At 34.2% G+C, this 20,756-nt stretch overlaps 2 protein-coding genes and 1 non-coding gene across 7 annotated transcripts; 2 read left to right on the forward strand and 1 right to left on the reverse strand.

The window, feature by feature from the left end:
* Positions 1-7,750: 7,750 nt before the first annotated feature.
* On the forward strand, positions 7,751-7,831 carry TRNAL-AAG (transfer RNA leucine (anticodon AAG)). Its single transcript has one exon. It is a non-coding gene; the product is annotated as a tRNA-Leu (tRNA).
* Positions 7,832-7,922: 91 nt separating this feature from the next.
* LOC147283922 (uncharacterized) lies at positions 7,923-14,204 on the forward strand. 5 transcript variants are annotated; one of them, XR_015122283.1, is made up of 11 exons: positions 7,925-8,117; positions 9,023-9,118; positions 9,307-9,381; positions 9,862-9,930; positions 10,970-11,046; positions 11,155-11,243; positions 11,367-11,496; positions 11,839-11,929; positions 12,023-12,088; positions 12,416-12,593; positions 14,061-14,204. XR_015122283.1 is itself a non-coding variant. In XM_086243365.1 (10 exons), the coding sequence occupies exons 1-9, from the start codon at positions 7,971-7,973 to the stop codon at positions 12,052-12,054; spliced, it is 828 nt and encodes a 275-aa protein (XP_086099491.1). In that variant the 5' UTR covers positions 7,923-7,970; the 3' UTR covers positions 12,055-12,088; positions 12,416-12,727. The 5 variants fall into 5 exon arrangements, 4 of the variants coding, with proteins under 4 accessions (XP_086099491.1, XP_086099490.1, XP_086099489.1 ...); XM_086243365.1 differs by lacking the exon at positions 14,061-14,204 and having other exon boundaries at positions 7,923-8,117; positions 12,001-12,088; positions 12,416-12,727; XM_086243363.1 differs by lacking the exon at positions 14,061-14,204 and having other exon boundaries at positions 7,926-8,117; positions 12,416-12,727.
* DPE1 (disproportionating enzyme) lies at positions 13,831-19,573 on the reverse strand. The gene is made up of 15 exons (XM_086243362.1): positions 19,032-19,573; positions 18,759-18,847; positions 18,611-18,671; positions 18,058-18,136; positions 17,275-17,411; positions 17,011-17,169; positions 16,835-16,911; positions 16,594-16,733; positions 16,475-16,506; positions 16,311-16,385; positions 15,762-15,834; positions 15,555-15,643; positions 15,236-15,280; positions 14,925-15,077; positions 13,831-14,496 (listed from the first exon to the last, which is right to left on the reverse strand). The coding sequence occupies exons 1-15, from the start codon at positions 19,434-19,436 to the stop codon at positions 14,392-14,394; spliced, it is 1,719 nt and encodes a 572-aa protein (XP_086099488.1). The 5' UTR covers positions 19,437-19,573; the 3' UTR covers positions 13,831-14,391.
* Positions 19,574-20,756: the final 1,183 nt, after the last annotated feature.

The raw sequence follows: 20,756 nt of genomic DNA on the forward strand, positions 1-20,756 counted from the left end.
AGTGAACAGTTCCGATCATGCACCAACATTACTGAATTTGTAATTTTGTGTGGTGAAGTGACTTTGGGGTACCCCCAAGGGGTGACCCAAGTATTTTCAATTAAAAAATTGACGAAAACTTGTAACTCTATGCCTTTATAATAGTAAAAATATTTTAAAATTTCATCCAAATTTCAATTGTGTGTAAGCACGAGTTTATACATTTTTTTATATAATTAGAAACTGCTAGCAAAAATATGAGAACCACTTTCTTATAAATTGTAAATTAATTAATTAAGAGGAGGACTAGTACTGTTTGGTCTTTACCTTCATTGCTGCTTTTTGAGAAAAAAGAATTAAAATAACAAGGACAAAGAAATTTGGGTAAATAACTAATTTGGTGTTTGTAGTGGGCCGGTGGGCCCTTATTTTTTGGTGAATAGTTGACCCTTATTTCAATTTATTACTGTAGTTCTAATTTTTTCAATTAAGTATTTGTAGTTTACTTTTTGTTACAATCAAGTTTAAAAATGCTTGGCAAAAAAAAAAAAGTTTAAAATTAAAATTGTGGATGTTTTCTTTGATTAACACGAGTGCAAGTATTTGAATTTATGACCTTGTATTCACATAAAAATTATGTCTAAAATTAGAACGAAATTTTAATTCTAGACTCGATATAACAAAATCAAAATTACAAGAACTTGATTAAAAAAAAGGGAGACTTAGAGTGCAGTCTATTTTATGAGTTTTTCTTAAACTAAAATCGGTAGTAATTTAGAGTTTTTAATCAAGTTGTTTTATTTTTCTTCTTTGACGATTTTATGTTAGGTTTTAAGTTTTACCATGCAGCCTCTACAAAGTCCACTCTACACTTTAGAATGAGAAATATCCTTCAAATTGAGGGAAATACCCTTCAAATCAGGAGATAACTTTATTATGAATTAAAATAATTTTCTTATAAATTAAAAAGATTTTCATATAAATTAAAAGGACTTTATTATGAATTAAAAAAATTTCTTTTTTTATCAATTAAAAGACTTTATTATGAATTAAAATGATTTTATTATAAATTTTAAAACACACTCAGTCTCCATCTAAAAATTATTTTTCTAAAGAACCCAACCTAATTGTCTCTTAAAAAAATTGAACTACATGATAAATTGAAACTAAGATCAAACTACCGAAATCAAATTGATCATTTACCCAAAAAAATAATGAATTATAAAGTGCAGTAGTGCATACTCCCCCGTGTAATATAAAAACTAGAGGTGGACAATGAAAATAATAATAATAATAATCATTAATTATATAAAATTTTATAACTATTGCAAGATGACTCATTGACTCTTTTTTATTTCATTTACAACTATTGCTCATGAATTTTTAACTCAAAATCAACTCTGATAAAGGGAGGATTATGTCATCCATTACATCAAATAGTCATTGACAATAACTCATTGACTCTAATTTTTTTAAATCTCAAGAAATCCTCTCTATCTTTTGAGGTAGGGTAGACTACTAGAGGAAAAATTTATCTTTTGAGAGATATAGCTCTAATAAATTTCTTAATTAATTTATATCTTATAATTCAGATATTTAAATTATGGAAGAATATTTAGGATGCATTTTTAATTCTTTCCAATAAAAATATGTTGCCCTGCCTAGTCACAGAATTCAAGTTCAATCATGAAACATATTTAATTTTTTAATTAATCCATTAATTGTCAACCTCCACTTTTTTTTTTGTGAGAATGTCAACCTCCGTTTATTTTAAAGTTCTTTATTAATAAGTCACAACATACAACATTTTTTATACATGTATCTTTTTTTGAGTGCTGCTATTTGCACACTTTTTTTTTTTTTTTTCTTTTTGCACATCCTTTACTTCTACCCACCCCATAAAACATTTTAAATTTCACAATTTCTCAAAACACACCCATAAAATTCCAAATTACCCACACTAAAAAAAAAAAAAAAAAGAACACACACACACCCGCAGCAACCCAGCCCGACTCCACCCTTGCACACCCACAGCCAACCCACCCCCGCACCCCACAGCCAACCCAGGCCGTCGCCGGAGTTCCTCTTCCCTCTCCCTCTTTCTCTCTCTCTCTCTCTCTCTCTCTCTCTCTTCCCCTCTCCTTCTCCTTCTCCTTCTCCTTCGATATTGGCATCAGGTGGGGCAGGGCAAGGCTAGGTGCGGAGGGGAGAGGTGAGGTTGGGCGCGTAGGGGAGGGGTGAGGCAGGCGCAGAGGGGAGGGGCGAGGCTGGGCGCAGAGGGAAGAGGCGTCACCGATCTGATATGGAACAGAGAAGACCGCTGGTGACCTTGCCGGTGGCGGGATGGCTGAGGGTGGCGTCGGGGTGAGGACAGAGAGGGATAGAAGAGAAAGAGAGAATGGGAGATAGGAGAGAGAATGGGAGGCGCCGGCGCCGGCGATGGTTGGGGTGGGTGTGCACTTGGAGGTGGTGAACTGGTGATGGCTGGTTTGGGGTATGCAATGAGGGTATAATGGTTATTTGAATTAGGGGTTAGAATTGTAATTTAATAAATGAAGAAAAAATGTGTACAAAAAGAAAAAAAAGGATGTGCAAATAACAGGACTCATTTTTTTCTACAACTTTATTTATTAAATCTGTGGTTGTCACTACAATAAATTAGGTCATCCACCACAGTAAAATTCTACCATGGTCTGATGTGTATGTCAAAAACTAATATTTACACGGACGAATTAGAAACGTAATAGATGAAGTTATTTAACCCCGGTCAAATATCAATTATATGAAATTGAAACTCAAGAAATATATTTTAGTTTAGAAGTCAATATATTTTTAATTTTATATACCAATTTTGGTTTTAGTAAATTATCTCATAATACCAAATTACTAATAAACTTTTATTGATCCTTGGTGTAAAGGATCCTAACTTAAAAAGAAGTTTGTGTAAAGGACAATTTCTGAAATTTTTTACAGATGCACTTGTTGTATTTTTGCAGATGCACATATTTTTTTACACAAATGCACTTGTTGTTGTTTTTTACAGATTCATAGGGTTTTTTTGTTTTTGTTTTTTTTTTAACAGTAAATTACTCTAAAGTCTATTTTGCAGCCCTTAATAATAAACAAATCCACCTAAAAGGTTGCAATGATAAATATGTTCACTTTTTACAAATAAAACTTATGTTATAACTCCTGTCGGACAATGGCAATTAGTAACAGTTATTTTTATGGTATAATACGGGTGAATGTGACTTCATAAGCTTGAATTGTGTGTTTTATGTTGGTTTCATTAGTTTTTGGCATGTTTATATAAGAAAAGACATAATGGATATCAACAAGTATCATTTTTATGCAGCTTCACCGAGCGCTCGGTGGGTTCCGTGTCGTACGCATTTCATTAGTGGACCGGGCTGAGATTTACTATAGCAAGTGGGCTGAGTTATCAGCCTTATTTGTGAATTAGACTTTTAAAAAAAAAAAAAACCCATTTTTCAACAGATGCACTGATTTTTTTAAAAGATGTACTAGGTTGGTCTTTATTTGAATTTTGGCCTTTAACTCAACTTACTTGGCTGGTTGTCCTTTAGACCAACAATTTTATTTGTCAGACCCTTTTGGATTTGTGATTTTCTTAAGTGATGTAACATTTAAGCAATCAATGTTCATAATTAATTACAAAGAAGAAATTGATACTTTCTGAGATATGTTAAAATTGTGATGTGGTGGATTATTTATCCGATGGTTTTGTCTCTGCTCATAAGTTGAGTCTTTTGGTAGCAAATTATTTAGCTAATGGGGCATGGGATCTTGCTAAGCTTCCAGCGTTGACTTGCTTGCTGATATGGTTGGTTTGAATAGGTGTAGTATTTGAGAAATTATTTTGTATAACTGATATACTGTTACGTGGTATAACTAATCTATGAGTTATAATATGGATGTTATGAATACTATAACCTACAAATATAAACATGTCATCCAATAATACCCTTACACGTTGATTGGTTACACCACTTGGCAATATATCGGTTATACCCAATAATTTTTCGAAGTATTGCTAAGCATTTAGGCATTTTTCTTAAAATGGTTTATTCTCGACGAGATCTGTTTATTTGTTGCTTAATGAGGATCCGAGTTCTGATACTCGAAAAAAGTTTCTAAATTTATTTTGGAGTTGATTTGAAATTGGAGAATTATAGAATTTTCTATAATTTTTGTGAATTATTTTATTAGAAAATAGAAAATTAGTCCTTTCGGTTGTGGATTTGTGAAATCAAATATGAAAGTCATATGATCAAAGTGGGACCATGATTAGAAAGTACTCATTGCCACGAACCCAAAAGTAATTCAACTTCTTGGATCGGAGTTCGGGAGAAGACGTTATGATTTTTTCAAAGTTGAACGAGAATTAAAGATTATTTTGATTTTTCGAAATTAAAACAAGGAGTTGAATTCTTCATAAACATTTCGGAGGTCAAAATAGTGTTTTAAGGCTAAAGATAAATACTACTCACTAAGACAAGCGTAGGATTTTACTGTACATTTTTTAGAATTCTAAGGTACTTCTATTATTATCTAGGAATCTAATTCCTTAATCAACTCCTAATAACAAAACTAAATCCTAAATTCCTAATCAAATCCTAAATTCTAATCAAACTATATTTCCATAAATTCATAGATAATTTGAACTTTTCAACACCCCCCTCAAGTTGGATGTAGGTATCCCTAATGTTAAGGTTGATAAGTGTCAAATCAAAGATTTTTGTGGTCGACATTCATCCAAATCAAGCAACCACGATTGACTTTTGTCTAGACCAAGAAGTGATGGTCGACTTCCATCTAGACCAAGTAGCCACGGTCGACTATCCGGACCTAGTAGCTGTTAGAGAAATCCTACATTGAAAATGTGAGGATCTTGCTAGTGACTGATAAGGGTTTGAGTTACTTTTTCCATTGCCAATTGGTTTTTGGATGGATGCCTAGATTCTTTCATGGTATCAGAGCAGGTTATTCACGTGATGCGCCTAACGGCTACACGTGCTCCCAAGTCACCCAATATAAATTATCCAAGTGTTAGACGCCACACATGTGGGAGCGTGTTAAAAGAAATCCTACATTGAAAATGTAAGGGCCTTGCTAGTGGCTTATAAGGGTTTGGACTACTTCTTTCATTGCCAATTAATTTTGGAATAGATGTCTAGATTCTTTAGTTGTATTGGTCCTTATGTTCAGCTTGACAAGTGTCAAATAAAATATCTTGCGGTTGACATTCATCCAAACCAAGCAACCACGATTGAATTTTGTCAAAACCAAGCAACTCGACTTCCATCCAGACCTAGTACAACCACGATTGACTATCCGAACCTAGTAACAATGGTCAACTTCTATCTAGACGTGGCATCGGCGGTCAAATCATATCCATACCAAATAACGATTTTTTTCTTTTTCCTTTTTTTTCTTTTTTTCTTTTTTCTTTTTTCTTTTTAAACAAAAGTAAGAAATAGAACATAATCAAAATCAAAAAATTGAAATAGCTAACCTATTGAGAGACAACAAACACCCAATCCAAATTTGCCTCTTTTTTTTTTTTTTTTTTTTTTTTTCCGTTTTCCTTTTTTACCATTTTTTCTCCTTCTATTTATTTTCTAACCAAACTTAAGGCAGTAGTTGAGACCACCAAAAAGTAACTAGATCAACTCACCAGGTTGCTGCTTCTTCTATCAAGATTACAATCAACAATCAATGACAACAAGGAATGTAAAAAGAACAGCGGCATCCATGGAGTTCTTCTCTCACCGGGTAGCTAATTTCTAAGTTCTCGAAGGTGTTTGTGGTTGTAAAAAGAAACAAGACAACGGAAACAATATAACGGAAGGACTAAATTATGGAAGTACAGGCAAATTAAGCAGCGACATAAGCCATGCCTAAACTTCTCTGGAAAACCATGCATTGATACCATGTCAAACAAAGATGGCCTTGTACGTAGTAGTAGAAAATAATACCAAACTAAGAAAACAAATCTATTACATAACCAACTAGGAAAGAGGATCTATCTAATTTCTTAATCAACTTCTAATAACAAAGAGAGCTATTATTGGCACTCCTCAAAAGTCATCTTACACTCCTTCATAGTTTTTTATTCTATTAATCTAATTTTATAATTATAATTGTCAATAATACCCTTGCTTTTGATCCTCTCTTTGGTTATTATGTTTTTTTTTTTTTTTCCCATCTTTTGCTCATTCTCATCATATACTATTTCTGCTATTCTTCTAGATTTAAATTAATTTTTCACTTCTTATGTTTATTACTTAACAAGTACGTAATTTCGATGGAATATAATTATTATTTTTTCCTTTGGATGATATGATTTCATTTTTTTATGGCTTAAGGATCTTATACCCACTATATGTCCCATCAGAGTCGGCCTTGAAGGGAGGCACAGAGTGCGACCGCCTAGGGCCCACCTTTAAGGGGGACCTACAAATTTTTATATTATGTATATATTAATATATATATATTAAAAATAATAACTGTTGAGTCTATGTATAATGTTTTCGCTGTAATTAGGCATTTCTACTTATTGTGCTAGAATTGTAGCTATCTAGTTTATTTCTTTGGACTTAGCCTTTGTACAAAAAAAAAAAATCAGTAGACCCTTCTAAGATATAAAGTTTAGGTTCTACAACCTAATTTTCCTTGATTATTAGTTGAAAGCCACCTTTTTATTTTTTATTTTTATTTCCTTAACTTGTGTTTGGCCAACTTGCTTCAATTTTTCCTTGGCTTCTCACGTGAATCATAAGAGAAGCAAGCTAACATCATCATCTATATGGCAATGGGTCATTTTTGCCCTTGGGTTTACATCTCTTCTCTTTTTTTTTCTTTTTTCTTTTTTTCATCAAAAGTACATGTCTTCTTTATGGAAAGTTTGATTCAAAGAGTATGTTTGCTTTGAATTAGCAAAGATGGATCTCTGCCTCTCCATATAATCTTGTGGAAAACTGATTTTTTTTTTTTTTGGTGTTTTCCACAGACTCTTTCAATCTGAAAGAAATTAGAGAAGTCTCATTGAAGTAAGAAAGTAATTAATGTTTGAGTGTGTGTTTTTCCTTTTAATTTTTCTCTTATATTCCTATAAATTATTATTTTTTTCAATTATTTTCTTGATATTTAACAAAAAATTTCTTAATTAATTTCTTGATGTGATCGAAAATTTTCTAATTAATTTCTTATTAATTGTAAATTATTTTGCAAAAAATCTTATTAAAGGCCTAATTTAGATTTGGCCCGTTGGCCTTCCAAAAGTCAAGGCCGGCCCTGTGTCCCGTTGGTTAATTTCGATAACCTCACCCCATCACAATCAGATTGCCTAATAATCAAACAAGTATTGTATTAGTGGTGCAAACCAATTTCATATACGAGACAAGATAAAAGAACTTCGAGGCCTCCTGAGATCCAAAGCAGCGGAGGAGCATTTTTCGGACTCCTTTCTGACTTAATAAAGTAGTAGAGCCGACACTAAAACACATTATAATCAATACTCATCCAAAACATATTTCCAATCAAAGTGGGAAATTTCTTAGTACCCAACAATCTAAAAACTGTGCAAATCAAAGCAATATTGGAAGAAATTGGTGGCTGTAATAATTTCAGAAACAAATAAATTAAAAAATGAAATTTTTTGTAGCAGGAGAAAATAACATGAAGCTGCTAATGTTTGGTTGAGTGTTTACGTATAAATAACATATTGTATGACTCTTTGAACATCAAAGTTGAGATGGCCGAGTTGGTCTAAGGCGCCAGATTAAGGTTCTGGTCCGAAAGGGCGTGGGTTCAAATCCCACTCTCAACATTTCTTTTTAACTTTTATTACATCTACATTTGCTCTTGAATTAATTATGCTGACGTGGAAACGCAACAAAAACACTTCACAACACTGGTGGCGCCAAACCTTATCCTCTCTGTAGAAAGTGAGGAGCTTCAACTTCATCATGGCTTCTCTCTCAAGCCCTGCCTCCACTTTGGTAGCCTCCACCTCTGACTTTCACCAAAGACAATATCGAAAATGGCGAATCAGAGCTTCCTCCTCCGCTGCTCCTGGTGTGGACCTCAACACCCTTGAATCCGCCATTGCAAAGGTTTTTCTTTCATTCAAAATTGCAAAATTAATGACTGTAAACCATTTCTGATATGTCATTTAAACAATAATTCTCTTTGTTAATGATCCATATTGACAATTTGGCAACAAGAGAAAAATTTCCCAATAGGGTGTTCAACTTTTAGAACAACATGACTCCATGGATTGGATGTTACATGATTCTATATTCTATCAGTCTAAGATTTACCATGCATTACAAGTATGAAGAATGGGGAGACATGTTTTCTATGTAGCATGACTTTGTTGAAATGTGACAGGATAATAATCCCAATTAATTTTGAGCTAGAATTCGTTTTAGTAGAAATAGCTAATTCCATTGAGACAAAATTACATATAATAATGAAGAAAATGAAAGTGCAGCATGTTTTGCACTCTTCCTATTAAATCATCTTTGCATTTTTTGAAAGGCATACTAAACTAATGTTCATTTTCTTTCACCATTGATGATCATGAAATTGTCAGAGTGATCATGGAATCAGCAAGACCAATTTATAAACTAATTTCCAATTTCGTGGTTGTATTTCGAAAGTTAACTTGTGTTATAACTCTAGTGAATCAGATGTAGTCCCTTTGGGTCTTTTTGGCCTTGTGTGTAGGGTATAATAGCCTTGCAGCAATTGAGAATTGCATGAATATTATTCATCTTCGTTGGGTATGTATAACCTTTACAAAGCCATTTCTTTTCTTTTTTTTTTGGCCATGTTTACAAAGCTATTTAAAGCTAATTAATGCTAATTTATTTTCTTCCTTCTCTGCCATTTTTCTTCATATCAATCATCTTTTTTTGAATTCATAGATAATTCCTTTAGCTGTAGATTTTTAGTCCCATGGCTGAAGCTAAATTAGATAGAAAGAATATCATTGAAAAGTATGTATTTGCCGCAGAAAGATAGCAGTGCAGTTAAAGAGGCACTTGATCAGCTAAGTGAAGTTGGTTGGGCCAAGAAATGGAGTTCTCAGCCATATGTCTCACGGCGTACGGTCAGTCTCCATCACAAATGTGAAGTTCTGGGAAACTGCTACCCAAAAATTAGCCACATCTACAAACTCATACATACATGTACTTGAATGATCATGATCTGTTCAATGTATTGAATTATTGTTTATACATTTGCTTGGTTGGAAAATAGATAGGTTGACTCTTTCAAGTTTCAACATTTATGCACCAGACTTCTCTTAGGGAGCTGACAACTCTTGGAATTAAAAATGCAGAAACCCTTGCAGTTCCCAGTGTCAGAAATGATGTAAGTATTTGTAACACTGGTTATTTATTTGTGCTACTTGCATTCAGAATGAGCCAAAATTATATGCAAAAACTTTCTTGGATGTTCTTACTTTTACATACAGCTTCTTAACCTTTAGGCTCTTTTGTGCAAGTTTGTTTTGCAAATCGTCAACACTACATTTATATATCTATTTCCTTTTTTTATGGTTTCAACTTCTATGAAGACAAATCTCACATCAGCAAACCCTTAATCCAAACTACCTAGATAAAAGATGTCCAGACCAATTTTGAGTTAAAATTGTCAGCATCCTATTGTGAATTTCTCTACCTTTTTGTCTTCTTATCTTTCTTTAATCTTTAGTGAATCTGAATTGTTATAAACTGACTGGAAAGACAAGGCACATCACATCTAAAATTGGATGCGGCTCTTTCTATATGCATTTTTCAGGCATTGATTTCAAACTACTTTTTGTAATATTAATATCTTTCAGTGATACAGGCCGCTTTTCTATTCACCGTGGTGGGGACAACAGGATTCTTAGGTCTTCTTGCTGGCCAACTTCCTGGGGTAAATTTGATTATATCTCCTTTTCTCTGTAAGTCCACATATAAATTATACAACAACTATCTTAGACAGTGTGATTGGGAGGGGTTGTTTGTGTTCCTATATGTGTCTAATGATAATTTGCTTTTCAATTTTTACTGTTTTTTTCTGTACCAGTGTATAGTTGAGGTAGTGTTTTTCTTCATCTATTGTCATGAAATCATGCCTTTTGCTACTTGTACGTAACTATATGAATGTTTTCATGCAAACATCCTTTCTCTGATCTCGATGAATATATAGGAACCTGGTCTTTGAATTATATTGTTACAGTGTATCACTACCTGCATCAGATTATTAGTTTTCTCTCTTGCATCTTGTGTAAAAGTGGAGGAATTTTCTCAGTACCTTGCTGGTGCATGTGATCATACATTGTGCATGAATTCGAAAGGTCTGGCTATATAAGAGGGGATGAGGAATCCAATTATTATGTAAGCTAGCCCTTTTTTTTTTTTTTTTTTAATTTATAAGGAACTATGTCAGGCAAATTTTATTGCTGCGAACTAGGAGAAAGCATTTTGGGGCCAAGCACGAATTATCTATAGTGACTTTCATTTGATTCTTGATAGTTAAAGTATGACAAGAAGACCTCTGTCTTGAATGTCACAGATAATAATAGCTACTTGACATTTTCACTAAACAAAGAAATTGAATGTCACAGATAATTATAGCTGCTTGACAATTTTACTAAACAAAGAAATTAACTTATGCACACAACTTAAATTGTAGAAGAAGTTTAAGACAGAAAAAGCAAGGGATTCTGTTTCATCTTTGTATCAGCCTAATCATTTCCCAATATTTGTCAACTGCATTTTTGGGATACAGGCTTGCCTTGAGGTCTTTTGCAATAATATTTTTGTTGAAGTGTTGAACTGTTAGATTCACATATTGAATTAGAGGAATTATACAATATAGAGAAAAATTTGAATGCCTTACAGAGAAATTTTTTTTGAAAAGATTCTGGTTTTTACTGACATCTTGGGTTCTCACTGTACCAAACTTGAAGGATTGGGGCTTTTTTGTGCCATACTTGATTGGGAGCATCTCTTTAGTTGTTTTGGGTGTGGGAAGCACTGCCCCTGGGTAAGACCAAGTTTTATATGGAATTTAATTTGTATGCCTTGATACTCTTAGTGTTTAACAGTTTTTCTAATTCTTGCATTAAAAACTAAGCTTTATCTGCACTTGTAGGCTTCTTCAAGCTGCCATATCTGGCTTTTCATCATTCTTCCCAGATTATCAGGAGAGAATAGCTAGACATGAAGCTGCTCATTTTTTAGGTACTTCATTTCATTAAAACACATATCAGATTCTTAATATCAAACTTTCTGACTGATAAATAGCGCCTCGGATTTTGAGTTGCTTACTTGACATACTGATAAAACAATTTTCTCTTTGGATAGTTGCTTATTTGCTGGGCCTCCCCATTCTGGGGTATTCTCTAGATATCGGGAAAGAGCATGTCAATCTCATTGACGAAAGGCTGGAAAAGCTTATATACAGTGGGCAGCTTGATGCAAAGGAACTAGATAGGTATTTATATGATAGTTATAGCTACTGGAATTTATCAATTTGCTTCAGTAATATTTCCTTCTGAAACTGCAACAAATGTGCTCCTAGTGCTTTTGAAAATGGTGCATCTTTTCACTGTAAATCCATTAGTCTGTCTCATTGTTTCCTGATAATCTGATTTGGCTTGCGCGCAACCAGTCCATTTGAATATGCCTGTTGCAATGTTTCCACATGACTCTATCATATTCAAATGCAATACATAGTTGCATTTCACTGCAGGAAAAGATATCCTTATAAATTGATACATTTGAAGTCTAGAATATGTGTGTGGTGGAGAAGAACTAAATTGTAGTAGCCTTTTAGGTTGGCAGTGGTAGCAATGGCTGGACTCGCAGCAGAAGGTCTGAAATATGATAAAGTGATTGGTCAATCTGCTGATCTTTTCACTCTTCAGGTTTATAACTAGTTAAATACCATTTTCCTAAGAGTAATTGTTTTGTCGATAATATGTTATCCCAATTTCAGAGACTTGATTTTAATTTTTCAGAGATTTATCAACAGAAGCAAGCCACAGCTTAGCAAAGAACAGCAACAAAATCTTACTAGATGGGCTGTAAGTTCCTCAACTATACATGCTCAGCTGATTTCTTTTTTTTTTCTTTTTTTTCGTATCACAAAATAAATCATAGGTTGAATGAAAAAAGGGATCCTTCACTTGGTCAAGCATTTGGTCTTTACTTACCATGTTGTCAAAAAAGCAGTGCTTAGAAATAACTTATGACATGGTTTTTTCTATAGCTATTGGGTGTATGCTTAGAAAATGTGCCAAGTGAAGATCAAAAGTCAAGCAGTGCTTGGCCCTTGGCCAAATCAAAGATCCTAATTCAAATATGTTATATAACTTTAGCAAATTCTGATGCTGGTGGTGAATGTATCACAGGTTCTGTTTGCTGGGTCCCTGTTAAAAAATGACAAGGTGATTCATGAAGCCTTAATAACAGCAATGTCAAAGAAGGCAACCATATTGGAATGCATTGAAGCAATTGAGAAAGCTGCTTAATTCTGCAGTCAGAAAGCCTGGAGGAGATTCACTTTCACATGGGACATGCGTTTTCTCAGTTAGTGCTGGACCCTTTTGTACACTGTCATTCTTAATTTGCAACTAATTTCAATTTGGTCTTCTTGTTTCATTTTTTTCAATCAAGTTTTCATAGTATACATTTTGTTACAATAAAATTAAAGATTAAAATTTCGTCCAAATTTTAGACAACAATTATTTGTTTTTATCAATGTGGGAGTGCAACTAATCGAATTTTATGACCATTTTGCTCCTAAACTCGCAAATGCTAACTTTACACGTGGTTTGTACATGAAAATTTAATCTAAAATTTGGACGATATTTTAATTATGAACTTGATTGTAGCAAAATTTAAATCACAAGGACTTAATGAAAAAGTTGAAACTACATACCAAATTGAAACTAATATCAAACTACAGGGACCAAAATGATTATTTGCCCCATCGTTTTGTATTCGTACATTTGTTTCCATGGGACTTCAATGGCTAAGCCCTCCATGATGTTGAGCGAGAAAGAAACGAAAGATGTGTAAAGTTTTTCCTTTTTGCTGTCTAGAAAAAATATAGTGACCATGTTGAATAAATCCAAAAATTTAATCTGCTTTAGGTGGATTATGAAGGTGCTCTCACAAACTCAGCAATGCTGTATCAGAACCTTGAAATTGCACATGATTTCCAGGATGGAAATAAAGCAAAATAGGAGTCAAAACTCATCTAATTAACCATGTCTACTATATATTCGGACTATAGGTGTTGCTAACTCAAACACTCTCTCTCTACTATTTGGGATTGACCATGTAACCTATTTGTATTTCATTTACCTTTTGAGAACTATAAAGAATTGATTTAAAACATAAGAACTGACAATTTCGTATTATAAATTGACATTGTTTTCAATTTGTTCTTGATTGTAAATAAAATTAACTTAATTAAGAAAATTGAAACTACATGATATAATTGAAATAAACATTAGGGACCAAATTGGCCATTTTCTCTAAAAAATAGTTGGTGTGATTTGAGTTCAGTGTTACCCCCGAGTTTTAATTTTGTCTATTTTTTGGTCAAGGGGAAGTTCATTAAGAAAAGCCGCAAAAGGCAGCAAACTACAGAGCAAACGCAACAAAGCTAAACAAATATACACACTACAAAATAGTAAAACCAAAATCAACCAATTAGAGAAACTAAGAAAGACCAGGAGATGAGTGGTCTTTTCAGATGCTTCTTGGTCACAAAATAAGGACTTGCAGATGAGGAACTAGGGTTCGCAATATCTCTATGAATTTTGAAGATAACCAATTAACAAACCACCTCACACTTGATTAACATTCTATACAATACAATACACCTTTTCACTATTCACTAAGCTTCACAATATCTCTATGAATTTTGAAGATAACCAACTAACAATCCACCTCACTCTAGATTAACATTATATACAATACAATATACCTTGTCACTATTCAAAAGGGACAGACAATCTGACACTTGAGTTGTGTGATTTTGTTCAGCATTTCCTTGTCACACTTGTGCCCTTCCGTTCACTGTTGGGTGTGGCTTGCAAGATATTCAGTACTTGAAGCCTGCTCGACCACTCCGAGCAAGAAAAAGCAACAACTCAGCCCCAGCCCCATTCCTGTGGGTTGACTGAAAATTGACTACTCAGCCACTTTATTTTTGGCAAACAGCTTATATGCCATTTTATTTAACTGAAGTAAAATAAGTTATTTATTCATTATAATCTGTATAGAGATTCTTCTGATACAACTGAAGTTGCTGGGAGATCTGCCATTAGTTTATGACCTCTTTATGGTGAAAAAAAAAATACTCAGCATCTTTTCTCTACAGCCGCCCATACATCGACAGGAGATTCCTCAGTTGCAAAGCTTCAGTCTCCAAGTTATCAAAGCTCATGGAACTTGGTATCCTCCAACCCCAATTTCCAACCTGTGCAAAGAAACAAAGAAACAAAGATGTCATTGATATCCCAGGGAATATGTTAGGTTGCATATTCTTTGAGTTATCAAAAAGAAAAAGAAAAAGAAAAGCTTCAATTTTCTGCTCGGAAGAGAATATGCATAAATACTAATTATTATGTATGTGCTAAGAATTTGGGGAGAGGTATATATTTTTAAAAAAGTCTAGAGTGTTTTCCATCTTGCCTCTCCCTTACCACCTGAGTCAAGACCCAGGAGCACAGAGATTTGGATTTTATAATTTGGCCAAGACACCCAAGCTGCAAAAGGCTAGGATGGGAGTACCCCAACCATGCCAAAAATCCAAGTAGGCCAACCTGCATTTGACCTCTAGGGCCTTAACCAACAATGTGCTGCAGATTACAAATTATCTGCATTGTGTATGAAGTTGTCATTTACCTCAGTTGCAGGAATGTTCATCCTGGCAGAACTTCCTAACTTAAGAATATCTTGCAAAGGTATGACTGCAGTTTGGGCCACAGAAGAAAATGCAGCCTTCATGAGTGCCCATGAGATATCATCTTCTTCATTAATTGAAAGATAATTCAGGACCTGATATAACAATAAAAATTGTATAGAAGCACAAAGAAGTTAAATCTTTGTTTAATGTGTAACATGAAATTAAATATGCTAGTGAGAAATTTACACATGAAACTACATATGCTAGTGAGAGATGTATACAAATTATTAAAATTAAAAAAAGAACCCACATTGGACTTCTCTCCTTGATCCAAAACATCCCACCAACCTCGAGTCTATAATACAAACAAATAAACCATTAGCAAGCTTCATTTAAAATCTGAATGAAAAATAATAATTCAGATGTCAGGGGTCAGGGGTCAGGGGATCGGAACAACCACTGCAGTGATCCACCAGGTATAATTTAGCAATAGAAAGAAAACCAACATATCTTAGTGGAACAAAGGTCTCGGTTATTATCTAAAAACAGATTGAAAGAAGCAGTATTGCACCATAAGAGGAAGAACCTAGCAACAGATTGAAAGAAGCCCATGGATGGATGAATTTTACCGTGTCATTATCATGAGTTCCAGTGTAAACAACTTGATTGCACTCATGATTATGAGGTAAATGAGGGTTAACAGCATCACTTCCAAAACCTAGAAAAAACATTTACGGAACAGGGCAAGAACATCATGTCATTTAAACATAAGGTTATTTCTCAAAGCTAATTATATAAAGTACAGTACGTGTACTAAATTAGCAAGAAGTCATTACCAAACTGAAGGACAGCCATTCCGGGTGCCCCGATGGATTTCCTGAGCTGAATTACATCCTCAGTGATAACTCCCTGTCATGCAGCGTAGAGGAGATGAGAACATATCAAGCAACCCGATGGATTTCACAATGATCATCAATTGTTATAATAGCAAAGCATTTGAATCCAGACAAATTACTGAGGACCAGTCATAAAGAAGACAGTAATATTGTAATAAGTTTTCCCAATCTTATCATTGCCTCTAACTATTACAATTAATTTTCATAGCACCAGAACTGTGCAAGTAGTAACCCAACTATAATCTTTCCATCATATGCTAATGAGAAATTTGGGACAACAAATGCTACCCAACTGAAAAAACAAAAAGGAAACATGATGCTTGAAAGGTGGCATCTTAAAGGTCGCATAAATCATCAAGTTAGTGGCCAACATTTGTTTGAAACTTGTGTATCTAATTGCTAGCAAGTACCATGATGCAACCAAAAATTCACGTATCAAGACAAAGAGGGGTAGCAAAGAATTAAGTCTTCAAATTAGCTAAAACATACCAAATCTTCAGCTATTATATTAGTCTTCCCAACTGCTCTGGTTATGGCATCAAAAAAGACTTTTCCAGGTCCTGCCTACCATCATTAAAAGAAAGAAGAAGTTTCAGATAGGATGATGGGATAATCACAGAATTGTAACTAGGTCTAAATTATTGAAACCTGACCTTCCATCGTCCAACCAATGCAACTTTTGCTTCTGTGCACACACCATATATTAGTGTTATAACAGCATTGATATGCTACAAGCAACAAGCATACGAAATCCGATTTACAATTTTCTCACCAGAAGGAACAGCCCAATATCCAGCAAGTCCTCTAAAGTGGTCTATCCTGAACTCATCATATATATTCTGTGCTCTTCGTATGCGACGTATCCACCATGAAAATCCTTCTTTCTCCATCGCTTTCCAATCATATAGAGGGCTTTAAGTCAAATGTTGGTTTATTAGTAAGCTCATTGGTATAGCAAGCCGACCACAAAACACATTTGAACTCTTGAAGCATTATGCATGAGTTGTACAAACCTGCCCCATAGCTGACCAGTTTCACTGAACGCATCAGGGGGAACTCCACCAACTAGAACAGGAAAACCATTTTTATCCTGCATGATTAATATATGATCAGTAACTGGAACCTGGTACAGGATTCTTTGGAAGTGAAATTATTAACACGTCCCTTTATCCACTAAGACAGTACTCACCAGACAAAATTGTTTTTTATTGGCCCAAACATCTGCACTATGATAACCTACATAAATGGGCATGTCTCCCATAATACTAATTCCCTTCATCTGTGCATACTTGTGGACTTTCTGCCATTGTCTTTGGAACAAAAATTGTTTGGCAATGAATATATTTATCTGCACAAATGAAAGAATTTGTGATACAAGTGGCTCCTAGAATTAAGTACATATACTATAAGAAACTATAAATCCATAAGTAATAGTCAGTCACCCAGATCTCACAAAATGCTTTTTGCTCTGGTAAATATCTTCCAAGGCTGCAAGATGGCGATTTTTTAAAGGTTCAGGCCACTCGTACCAACTGAACGCATTTAAACTGCTGTCAATTGCAGCAAAATAAGCTGCATCTTCAAGCCAGCCTACAAAATTTTGAAACAAGAATCACATGCGAAAGAGGGACAAATGTCCACACACTGCACGCTGAAAGCTGCATTTTTAGTGCATTGTATTTTCTCCAAGAACCATGTGGACGCCAAGTTGAAACAAATTCAGTAACCAAAAACTTAATATATATATATATATATATATTTTTTTTTCTACATAAGAACCTTAATACGTTTTTTTGAATGGTATGAAGAGGCTAGAGGCAAGCTAACACCATTATGGTGCATTTAGCGCCTGTGTGTGTATGTATATGTATGTATGCACGCATATAGTCAGCTTCTTAGACGGGATCCTACATTGCAAGATGGGATCCTGAAACACAAACATTTGAAAGCTCTCTCGCATCTGCAACGTGGGATCCTGTTTTTGAAATTTTTTATGCATGCCTGTATTCATGTATGTATATGGATATATATACATACGCATGTACATATGGATATGCATACATTCAACTAACAAATCCCACTAAAATTAGCATTTGCCCCAATCTAAAGAGTTGTTGAACCAGAGTTACAATTTAATAGCAATTTATCTAAAATATGGTCAAATTCTAAACAAAAACTGCCACGGACATATAGATATATGAATATATTATGTGTACAAATAATAAGAAAATCTCACATGATATATCAGGGTCCCTACGGAAATCTTCAAGCTGACTTTTAAGCGCACTTTCACTTGTAAGAAGCCTCTCTGCAGCCTGAGAAAGCACTACTAAACTATGAAAATTTTTTTGTGTTGAAAATGAAATCCGGTTACTTTGAAGAAAAGCATATATCAAAATAAATCATTTTAATAATATGTTCGCAATCAAAGTCTCATGGAACAGTCATTCAACTGTCTCAACACCCTTCAAAGAACCTCAACTGGAAACAAAAAAAATTCTGTAACAAGTTAATTTGAGAAATTCCATACGTAGTACGCTGGTGAATAGATATTTATTGCTAGACAACACTGGCTAGCTGCAACGTTTGCTAGTTGCACCAATCATTGGCACAGTGATTAAGACTCAAAGTTAACTATCCTCTTCCTGTATTTTCCAACTTGATGACTAGCTATCCAAGCCTTGTCTTTGATCACAATACCGACTTCAATTTCACACAGTCCAAACATCAAATATGTTGTTGGCTTTCTGAAGTGAAAGTGATTGTGAAAGAAACCTGGGATAGTTTACCTTAGCTATTAGAGGACCCTTTGTCTCAGAAACAGTTGAGTAGTTCACACGATCAGCATCACTGCAAATGAATCAGTGACACAATAGCAATAAGACAGAGACAAACATGCCAAATGCATAAATACAAAAAATAAAAAATAACCCTCACATTCGTTTTGGAAGCTCTTCCTTTGTCAACAAGCCATCCTTAACAAGCTCCTCGAGAGATATCAAAAGAGTGTTACCACAATTCGCATCCTGGAAACGAAAATTACCCACAATTGTAGCACATAATGAGGAAGAAAATATTGGGTTTCAAATATCAAATGAAGAAAGCTTTTTGAATTTTGATGGGGGTAATAATGGGAAGTTGTTGTAGAAGCCCAAATGATTCCAGAGTATGAATTCGAAGCTAACAAGGAATTGGGTTAATTTGCTATACCTGTCCCGCATAAGGGGAGCCTCCCCCGTCCGGAGGAACAAGCGGAAGGACCTGCCAGAGGGAGCAACCGGCTTCGTGAAGCCAGTCAATGAAGCGAAACGCCTCGTCTCCCAAATCGCCAATGCCGTAGGGTCCGCGAAACGACGTCGGATGGAGCTGCACGCCGGCTCTTCTGCGCTCGCTCGGATCCGGCTGCGGGAACACCTCTCCGTATTGAAGAGGTAAATCCTCGCCGACTCCAACGGCGGCGGCAGGAGTCGAAACGGCGGCGTTCTTCATTCGACAGAATTGGAAGAGTGGAATTCTGGTTTTGAGTTGGAAGTGAGTGGATGAGAAGGCGGAGGATTTGCGGAGCTTCGTGGAGAGAGTGGAGGGCAGGAGTGAGAGAGAGGTAGCCACGGCCATCAGTTAAGAGAGAGAGAGTTGCAGAGTGGATGAAGATGAAGACGAAGATAGGCAGTGTGGCAAGGCATTACATGTGAATAGGGGGATCAGTTGCCTCTGTTCACGGAAGTCTGTATGAATCCCAAGTGCCAGGTGTTGTTTAGGTCCTCTGTTACTGTAAACACTAAACATTAGAATACAAAAAGAAAAACAAAAGGTTAATATAAGAGTCAACTAAATCATTGCTTTCTCTAAAAAGATATCATCTAATTTTGCTACTTACCAAAATAGAAAAGGATTCTAATTTTGGCCAAATTTGACTTGGAAGATAAAAAAATATGGAAAATGCTATTTACCTTCTTCACCAATTTTATTTTTTATTATATTTATTCCATAGTGTATTTTTATAATCGAAACTATTTATTTTGTAGATAATTATTTTTATGATCAAAACCGTAATAAGTGTTTCATTTACTTATTTACTTGTAGGCTGAATTTTTCTTTTGTGTTAATATTATGTTTATATATAAAATAATATCTTCTTAATTAAAATTTAAAATATATGAATTTTGTATTAAGAATACACAAAATGAGGAAATGATCAAATCGGTTCCTGTAGTTATGTTTTTTTCAATTATATCTTATAGTTTTTATTTCTTTCGAATAAGGTATTTGTAGTTAAGTTTGGTTTAAAATTAACGATAAATAAAAAAGTTAGCTAATTTGTTACATGGAAATATCGGATTGTTATGTTTTGAATCATTTTTTTATGCATTAAATTTTCTATTTATACATTAAATAAACTTTTTATGTGTTTTTAAGTTTATTTATTATATAATGTCTATTAATAGTCTCAAAACATGGCCACATTGAAGGATCGAGCAACATGCTATCAATTCTTTTTATTAAGATAGATGAACTCGTGTTAACTTTTTTTTTTTTTTTTTTTTTTTTTTATCAATACGAAGAAAGATTCAGATTTGAAACCTGTTTCAACATTGGAAAGAAAAATATATCTTCACCAAAAATTAGTTGATAGTTAGATGGCACATGCTATAATAGGCTTAACAAATTGTCCAAAGGGCAGATTGTCTCTGTTTCACTATGCCTCAACAACACAGTTTCATCTTGCGCTATTTCCTCCCTAAACTGGTCATCAAATTAATCAATATTTTCAGGTCCTAATTATGACAAATATGATAAATAATATAGAAAATTAGGATTAAATACTAAATATCAATAGTTTTTTAATAAAGCAGTAAGACACTAATTTTTTTTAGTTTAGGTACTAACCTAGAGTAAAACATTTTGGATTAGGTCACAAATCAGTTTGTTATACAG

The sequence above is a fragment of the Dryas octopetala genome, chromosome 5, assembly GCF_963921425.1.
Source record: "Dryas octopetala chromosome 5, drDryOcto1.1, whole genome shotgun sequence".
In the NCBI taxonomy this organism is placed as follows: Eukaryota; Viridiplantae; Streptophyta; class Magnoliopsida; order Rosales; family Rosaceae; genus Dryas; species Dryas octopetala.